This window comes from Acartia tonsa, chromosome 6 (assembly GCF_053477335.1).
Source record: "Acartia tonsa isolate MP-2025a chromosome 6, ASM5347733v1, whole genome shotgun sequence".
NCBI classification, from domain to species: domain Eukaryota; kingdom Metazoa; phylum Arthropoda; class Copepoda; order Calanoida; family Acartiidae; genus Acartia; species Acartia tonsa.
Genome location: NC_137265.1, coordinates 24,590,432 through 24,600,309, shown reverse-complemented (window position 1 = coordinate 24,600,309; position 9,878 = coordinate 24,590,432). Strand labels below are relative to the sequence as shown.

Here is a 9,878-nt window from a genome sequence, read left to right as displayed (position 1 = left end):
ATGATAGATTTGCAATAATATTTACAGGTCAAACATTTTATATAATTCCATGTTAAGATATATTCAAAAGGCTTTTCTGCCGCCAAGAAAATTCCTGAGAGACATAGATTATCAAAAAAATTAGTCAACCAAGAATATTTAACAATCAGGGATGTTAAGGCATAAGACAATGGATAATTAATTGATGTAAATCACCAAATGTAAGTTAAAATCATTGGTGAAAAAGTTGGACATTGTAGAGACCATTGAGTAACTTTAACATCGATCTTTTATATCCAATGCCTTAGTACTCCATTTAAGAAATTCGCTACTTATGGATGTTGTCGATCTCATTAACATAATTTTAACCAAAAATAACTTTGCACTATCTTTAAAATAAGTTTTTTGATTTGGATTAGAACATTTTTTATACATGTATTACTAAAAAAAGCTTGATACAACAAACCATGGGTTTTGAAGTGAATATTGACTGTTTATTATTTTCCAATAAACTAACAAAATTAATTATTATAATTTAGAAAATAATTGTATCGTTTTTTTTTTCACATGGGAAAACATTTTGCTGTGTGCGGAGGAAGGTAGGGTTAAGGTCTGGAGCTCTTTCTCTAAGACAATAAACGATTATGTAAGTCTCAAATTATAATAAACTAAATTATCTGTTACGCAGATTAAAATTGGTACAAACAAATCAAGATAAACCCTAAATTTTTTAATTTTATTTATAATTATTGAGATGTTAGAATATGTTACAGTTCAATGTCCACATCTTGTTACTGTATAATTATATAGGTTAATAAATTACAATACTTAACTCTACAGATCGTGCCCCAATTCGCACCTAAATAGATTGGGGGGAGGGGCTCTACAGATAGATATAAATTTTTTTCTAGTATTTCATGTGTACTTTTAGACAAAAATTACTTTTTCTAGTCATAGCGGTCAGACCCCTCCTCAGCCAGTTTTAGCGGCCAGCTGCTAAATATTAAAGCAGCTGTAGAGCGGCCCATTTTAAAGCACGGCGATTGGCAGCTCCAATTAATATTTTATCTGCTTCTAATCACAATAAAAGACCACATAAAAAAATTGTTTGGTCTAGAGCTGTTTTAAAATTCGGCAACTGGCAGCTTAAAAACGAATAAATTAAAAGTAGGAAATTGAAAATCGGTCAAGGAGTTGAAGTATCACAGATCGATTGCAATCACAAAAATAAGTAATCCTTATATAAACGTAACACAATGTATGCATATCTCTGTGTAGTTAAGAATCTCGCTAACCGCTGAACCGATATGGTCCACCTTTACAGTAAAGATTCTCATAGGTCCAGGGAAGGTGTATAACTATTTTGGGAGAGTCTATCACAACCCTCCCAAGAGACATCGCTCTTAAAACAAATTACCTTTCTCCATTTCACTATAGAGACCAACAAGGCCTCTAGGGGCGTAGCCGCTAGTACTTTAATATAGTAAAAGTGACTGTATCTCTAGTATCTAGAAGAAAAGAAGCCTAAAATCATCCTAAGACTCAAATTTTAAAAAGCTTTTAACCATCCCCGGGACCAATGTAAAGCTTCTCTATAAAAGAGAATTCGATCGATCCAGTGGTTAGTGTGATCTTAAAGGACAAATAAAAAGCCTTACTACTTTATAGAATAGGATAGAGAATTAAGAAATATGCTAATTGAATCTAAAAAATATATATTTAAATTATATCACATACATTTATATGAGAAATAATTTTCAGGTATTTAAATCAACCGCTAACAAGCCACTATATTAAGTTTCAAATTTAGGATCATGAAAGGAAAACAAAGTAGCGGAATTCGTCGTATTTTCACAATAGCTTTAGATAGGTTATTTTAGGTTAGTTAAATTCAAATGATTACCCCGAAGAGGCTAGAAATAGGAGAAAAGCTACTGTGAAAATACAACAAAAATCGCTATTTCATTTTCTTTCCATGATCCACAATGCATAAAAGTAGCTGGATACCTTTAGCCGCTAGATTCTGTAAATTGACTGCTAGGTCGGGGCTTGTTAGCGAATATCGCAATTTTTATCACAATCTAAGCGTAATGAAAACTTTTCTTTGACTAAAGAACAATTTGAGATCTTTATAATACCAGTTAAAACTAAAATAAACCTTCCGACTGAAATGAAAATATTTTTTAGATCAACATCAACCCCTATAACAATTTCCCTTTATATTATTGAAAATAAAACAAATATTTTAACATTGAATATCTTTATGAAAGATAACAACAGAATTTAAATATTGTAACTAGCTCAAGCCTCACAAACAATATAAAACACCAAAATGAAAAAAAATCAACAGGAGCTAGAATATATAACTTTTTAAAACCTTAAATATCTTTTAGACAATTGCAAAACTACGTAGACATTTTACAATAGTGAATAGATTCGAATGTTTTTTTAATGCTCTATGTATGTAAAAATGGCATATTTTTGAGTATAATATTATAAAATTAAGCTTAATAATAAATAGTGTAATAATCTTTTACAAAATAAAATTAACATGATTAATTATCAACTTCATATAATAACAGAAATGCCCATATATAACCGCAATTATAATATACATATTATATTTTACAGCTACGAAAGAATTATCATTTCAATGGTCAATTTTTCGGATCATATGAAGGAAATGAAGTCATTCCTAAAAAGGACAGAAATTCCCTTCCAAAAAGGACAGAAATCATCTTCCTTTTTCTCAGATATCTCAAATATGGACAAAAATCACTCTCCTTTTTCTCACATATCTGAAAAAGAGGATAAAAATCACCTTCCTAAATCTCACTTATTCTTCCTAATTCTAAGAAAATTAATCCAATACCTCCAAGTTCTTCCTTATTCTCAGATAATCTACCTTATTCTAAGAAATTCTTCCTTGTCCTTACAAATTCTCCCTTATTCTCAGATAACCTACCTTATTCTAAGAAATTCTTCCTTATTCTAAGAAAATCTACCTTATTCTAAGACATTCTTCATTATTCTAAGAAAATCTACCTTATTCTAAGACATTCTTCCTTATTCTAAGAAATTCTTCCTAATTCTATGAAAATCTACCTTATTATAAGACATTCTTCCTTATTCTAAGAAAATCTACCTTATTCTGAGACATTCTTCCTTATTCTAAGAAATTCTTAGTTATTCTAAGACATTCTTCCTTATTCTAAGAAATTCTTCCTAATTCTATAAAAATCTACCTTATTATAAGACATTCTTCCTTATTCTAAGAAAATTTACCTTATTCTAAGACATTCTTCCTTATTCTAAGAAAATCTACCTTATTCTAAGACATTCTTCCTTATTCTAAGAAATTCTTCCTTATTCTAATAAGATCTACCTTATTCTAAGAAATACTTCCTAATTCTATGAAAATCTACCTTATTATAAGACATTCTTCCTTATTCTAAGAAAATCTACCTTATTCTAAGACATTCTTCCTTATTCTAAGAAAATCTACCTTATTCTAAGACATTCTTCCTTATTCTAAATAATTCTTAGTTATTCTAATAAGATCTACCTTATTCTAAGAAATACTTCCTAATTCTATGAAAATCTACCTTATTATAAGACATTCTTCCTTATTCTAAGAAAATCTACCTTATTCTAAGACATTCTTCCTTATTCTAAGAAAATCTTCCTTATTCTAAGACATTCTTCCTTGTTCTAAGAAAATCTACCTTATTCCCTCAAATTCTACCAACACCTTCCTTAATCCCTCTAATTCTTCCTTTTCCTCAGATAATTTTCCTAATTTATATTGGGATGTCAGAACTGAAATACAGGTATAGAGAATATATAAGTACATAATAAGTAGGATTTGTACAGTGCATTTATGGTTGTATCCTTTGACCTTTTGATCCTTTTATATTGGGATATCAGAACAAGAATAAGAAATTATTTCCTACATACAAATAGTACATTCAGAATGGTAATAAGTACATTTAATAAAATTTAGAAACCCAAGTCATTTGGACAGGTAAGTGTAAGTACATTTAATAAAATTTAGAAACCCCAGTCATTAGAGATAAACAGAATCTCTGTCTGTCTGTTTATCTGTGTGCACTGAAGGATCTCCCTAACAGCTGCATACTACATAAACTTCTTAGTTATAATTCTTTATAATCAGGATTAAAGAACACACTAGCTGTATCAATAATCTGTTCTACTTGCCAACTGATACAAATATTAGACCAAAATGGAAAAACATGGGTGAAAAAAAATTTTTCTTTACAATAATAAAATAAAAACCCAGGCAGAGAGTCAGATATTTGTATATAATGAAAAGTACAACCCCCCCCCCCCTCAAATGGTTGGCAACTTAATTTTCAGTCTGTCTATAAATCAGCTGATAATTATGTAATGGATGCAAGGGCGTACTATGAATTTTTACTATTTGGGGTATAAAGAAAGTTTTTGTTGTTCTCTCCAGAAATATTTAAAATTAAACTTTTTGAACAGTGATCATCATTTATCTTTATATAACACGATAGCAATGTGTAAAATTATGCAGAATAGCAATTATTTATCGATAACGAACTAAGATTGCAAATAAAAACATTAAAATATACAAGACTGGAGTTACGTAAGATTATAATTATGTAAATTACAAATCATGTAAACTGTACAAAATATAGCATAGTATTTATCTATCTATCTACCCACCCCCACCCAATCGCTAATGTTAAATTGTATATTCTCTTTTAGAAATGTGAATGTTTTCCTTAACCTTAAAGTCTGTACGATACATAATTTAAATACTGACTTAACTTATAGTTAAAAAATTGAACACATAATCTTATCCCTTTAAATCCCTGAGACTTCAAAGTGGTCGAAGCAAAGGTTTTCTATAATTAGGGTTGGTCCGTCTTTATGTAACAGTTAGCTTTTTTCGTTAATTTAAACAGTTAAAATTGTTTTATCAATTTTAAACTTGGCATGATGATTCCTATAACAATGAGGTCCTTCTGATTTCAGAGCTTCATTTTTATGGATGTTGTCATTTTTTTAAAAAGCGAAGCTTTTCTATAATTAGGGTTAGTCCGTCCGTCCGTCCGTCCGTACGTCTGAGAGAGATAGCTTTTTTCATTAATTTAGGCATGTTAGAATCATGTCGATTTCATGGTGATTCCTTTAGTAGATAGTATGATTAAGAAAGCGTAGCAACTCTATAATCATTACCAGAATGTCCGTACGTTCATTTTAAACATGTTGGTTCTTTACTTTTTTAACAACAAATTTTTATGTGATCTAATAATCCGATTGTTATAATTTGTTGGTATAGTGATTCTGAGACAACAAAGTACAATATTATAAGCAAAGCTACTCTATAATCAAGTCCAAAAAATTAAATATGTCCATAAACATTATCCTCTATCAAGAAGTTTATCCAACAAATTTACTCACAATTTTGCTTTGACTCCTTTTTAAAAGCGAAGCTTTTCTATAATTAGGGTCGGTCCGTCCGTCCGTCCGTCCGTCCGTCCGTCCGTCCGCCCGTTTAATTTTATAAGCGAAGCAACTCTATAATCAAGTCATCAAAATGTAAGTATGTCCATAAACTATTATCCTGTATCAAGCAGTTTAGCAAAAGTATGTCCATGAACATTATCCTGTATCAAGCAGTTTAGCAAAAAATTTACTTACACTTTTGCTTCGACTCTTATACTTTTATATTCTGATTATTCAGTTCAGACACTATACAAGTGTTAATGTCCGTTTGTCCTACCGTTTCAGTGCTTCGCTTTTATGGATGTTGTCATCCTTGTTTTATATTCTGATTATTCAGTTCTGATGTAACTCTTTTTATACAATACATTTTAATTGGAACCGATGATCTGTTTATTAGTGAAACAATTGTCTTCCATTAATAAAATGTAAAAAAATAACCCATGTTACATATATAAATAAATCCTTATAATAAAGTAACAGGATGTCTCTGTGTTTGTAAGTTTGTACCGAAGGATCTTGCTAACTGCTGAACCGATCGGGTTCTCCTTAACAGGGTAGCTTCTCATATGTCCCGGGAAAAAACATAACTAACACAATCTATCAGCGAAAAAATATTTTTGGTAAATAGCTGATTTTAAAATAGATTGATAAGAGAAAAAAAATTACGTGTCCCTAGAGGCCTCTAGGGGCGTAGCCGCTAGTCCTATTATATAAAGTAGTATGCGTTTGTTGTCTGTCCCAAAGGATCTCGCTAACCGCTGAACCGATATTGTTCTCCTTTACAGTGAAGCTTCTTATAGGTCCTGGGAAGGTTTTAAACTATTTTTCGAGAGGGTGTCCTAACCCCCCTCTCCCCCCCAAAAAATATTTTTATAACTCTTTGGAAACTCAAATTTAAAATAGGATGAGGTCGACTTTTCCTTCTCCTACCTGCAGTGCCCCTAGAGGCTTCTAGGGGCGTAGCCGCTAGTATTATATAAAGTAGTAAGCTTTTTTTGGTCTGTAACAAAGGATCTTGCTAACCGCTGAACCGATTAGGTTCTCCATTGTAGAGAACCTTCTCATAGGTCCCGATGGTTTTAGGCTATTTTATATTTAAGCCTTGGGATGGTTTTAGGCTATTTTTCTTCCACCTCCTTACCCCTCAACAGAAAGAGTCTACTTGATGCCAGGGGCGCAGCCGCTATTCCAAGTATATAAAGTAAATTTGATATATCGCTAACCGCTGAACCGATTAGAGAACCTTTACATAGGTATAGGATGGTTTTAGGCAACTTTTTTATTTTAATTTAAGTCTAGGGATGGTTTTAGTCTATTCTGCTCTTTTCTACACATTGAAATACAAAGCCCCCAAAGGCTAGGGACGCAGCCGCTAGTTTCATACAAAAAGTTGTAAAAAAATCCGCATGTTTTGAATGTCTAAATAAACGAAAAAAGCTAACACATGGACGGAACGACCCTAATTATAGAAAACCTTTGCTTCCGTATGCAGTTTATGGGGTGGATAATGTGTGAAAACCAGAGTTCAAGATCTAAGGGATAAGATAATGGCCGGTAAAATAATTTTAATTTCCAAGTTTAATTAATTAATTACTACTTTCTATTTATTTTTTTCTATTACCTATGTATTAAACTTTTACCCCCATTTTGGTTAAATAGTAAAACTTCAATGTACGCCCTTGAATTGATTTCATAAGTATCAGCTGTTCAATCACTTCCGGCGAACAAAATAAGTTGCCAACCTTCTATAGAGTTTTTACCACATAAATAGGAATGTGAAAAAAAAACATTACATTGGTTGAGACTAGCAGCTACGCCACTAGAGGCTTCCATGGACACTTAGGGTAATTAATCAAATAAAAATGTCTGACTCTAAGCCTGGGATTTTATTTTTGACAAGGAAATTAATTTTCTTCTGATGGGTAGGGGAGGAACTTTTTCTTTAGGCAATTTCTCTTGGGAGCCCAGACAAACATCCTGTTACTTTTATAAAAGGATTGATAATTACATATAGTTATTGAAAAAAATATCAGTAAAATATACAAAATATTAATTTTTTTTTTGAAATTATTACTTTTTTGGTCTTGGTCTAATATTTGTATGTGTTGGCTAGTGAAGGATTATAAAGACTCCTGTTCTTATTTTCTGCCATCCTGTTATTATAAGGTTTATTTCTCAGTAAAATTATGTTAATATTATCAATAATTTTATGAATAAAAACATAAACACTAAATGTCAAAAGATACAACCAAAAAAATACTGAATCTACTATTATTTCTTAAGATAATTTCATACTTGTTTTACAGACTGTGGTTCCTTCTATTAAAATGTACTTTATGAACATTCCACCTCAAAAGTACAAACAAATATTTCAGGTCAAAAGATACAACCCAAACTTATCCTACACATGTGTTCTGATATCCCAATAAACATAAGGAAATATATGTGAGAAAAACCAAGATTTTGAGAGAATAAGGAAGGTGAAAAGGCAGAATTTATATATTCTCTATACCTCTATTTCAGTTATGATATCCCAATATAAATTAGGAAAATTATCTGAGAAAAAGGAAGAATTAGGGGAATTAAGGAAGAACTTCATAGAATAAGCTAGGTTATCTGAAAACAAGAGAGAATTAGTAAGGAAAAGGAAGAATTACTTAGAATAAGCTAGATTTTCTTAGAATAAGGAAGAATGTCTTAGAATAAGGTAGATTTTCTTAGAATAAGGAAGAATGTCTTAGAATAAGGTAGATTTTCATAGAATTAGGAAGTATTTCTTAGAATAAGGTAGATCTTATTAGAATAAGGAAGAATTTCTTAGAAAAAGGAAGAATGTCTTAGAATAAGGTAGATTTTCTTAGAATAAGGAAGAATGTCTTAGAATAATATAGATTTTCTTAGAATAAGGAAGAATGTCTTATAATAAGGTAGATCTTATTAGAAGAATTTGGGTAAATAAGGTAGATTTATCAAGCATAGTTGTAATAGTGAGGAAAAGGAAGAGTTTCTAAGAATTAGAAAGAATTTGTAAGATGGTGGACAGAGGTCACCTTCCTTTAGTGAGAATTTGTAAGATAGTGGACAGAAATCACCTTCCTTACTGAGAATTTGTAAGAAAAAGGAAAGTAAATAGCCTTCCTATACCCTAGGAAGGGAATTTCTGTCCTTTTTAGGAATGACTTCATTTTCTTCATATGATCCAATTTTTCTGCCAATCAAGAAAAATGTGCTTTAAAAAATATCCTGGTTTAAGTGACAACCTTTAAAGGTGACAATTTTACAATAATTTCCTGAAGATATTAATCAGGGGTGAATAATATCATTCTAATTGGGATCCTCAGCTAAGGGAAGGGGCCAATAAAATATACTTTAAAAATCCAGAAAAATATTTAAATCGGACCAAAAACACCCAAGATATTGGAAAATATTTGAAAAATCTGCAAAAATCCTTTAGAATGATGGGAAATTAAATTTTAACAGGGGAGGGAAAAAAATTAAATGTTTTTGCGGCAAGGGAAAAATGAATATTGCAGAATATACTCCCCTGATATAAACTCAGTAACTATACTCTTGAATAATTGTAAATTATGACTTGTTCTTGTCAGTTTCCCCGTCGCTTTCCTCGTCAGAGCTGTGCTTTTTCCTGGTGAACACTCCCTTAAAGTCGTCTTCCGGTTTCAGGGGTGTGTTACGGATTCTGAAATTGAATTTAGGTTTTAGAAATGGATGTAGAATATACGTGGATATTTTAACAGGGTAAAATTTGTCGTCAATTTAGGTTCCTAACATTATTGTTAATTCATTCATCCAGTAGGAGTGGATGGTTGATGGGGTGGATCGTTGTTTTAGCCAGCTACTAAATAGTTTCACTTTATCAGAGAACATGAAAATCTGGTGTAAGATCCAAATGATAATATACCCATTGTTTTAGATAGAAACACAAGGATGACAACTTCAATAGAAAAGAAGCATAAAAAACACGGACAACGGACCAAGTAAATTATATACTGGATGCAAATTGATCTTTACAAAAAATCTTAAGCCGTCTATCTTAAATAGCAGACGGGAAAATTATATTTTACCCTTAATAATAAAGTTTGTCGCATAGACAAAGCTTATTATAGAATAGCTTCTCATCTAATTCGACAGAATTTTAACTGACAACCAACAGACATTAGAGAGGTTCAGGAATGGGGAGTGAAGTAGATAAAGCTTTAACGAACTGACCAAAAATGATGTCCATGTTAGCGACCTAAATCAACGACAATTTTTCCCCTGACAGAATAGATGCAAGTGTTGATGAAAGTTGATTAATATTTTTTTCTAAGAAACTTACGAAGTTTGATATCAAATATGAGAAAGTTTCTGAAATATGAATTTCTCTTTCAAGGGTTGATCTTCCG

At 31.2% G+C, this 9,878-nt stretch overlaps 1 protein-coding gene and 1 long non-coding RNA gene across 6 annotated transcripts in view; both read right to left on the bottom strand.

The window, feature by feature from the left end:
• Positions 1-1,677: 1,677 nt before the first annotated feature.
• LOC145322202 (uncharacterized) lies at positions 1,678-2,280 on the bottom strand. Its single transcript, XR_013880555.1, has 2 exons — positions 1,987-2,280; positions 1,678-1,767 (listed from the first exon to the last, which is right to left on the bottom strand). It is a non-coding gene; the product is annotated as an uncharacterized LOC145322202 (long non-coding RNA).
• Positions 2,281-2,597: 317 nt separating this feature from the next.
• LOC145322196 (uncharacterized) overlaps positions 2,598-9,878 on the bottom strand; it is a 22,481-nt gene continuing 15,200 nt past the window's right edge. For 4 of the 5 annotated variants that reach the window (XM_080164037.1, XM_080164041.1, XM_080164040.1 and 1 more), the window contains exon 22: positions 9,013-9,172. In XM_080164037.1, coding sequence (XP_080020163.1) covers positions 9,061-9,172 — 112 coding nt within the window. In that variant the 3' untranslated portion in view covers positions 9,013-9,060. Of the gene's footprint in view, positions 2,613-9,012; positions 9,173-9,878 lie in introns of those variants that run through there. The other variant, XM_080164039.1, reaches the window with a different exon arrangement.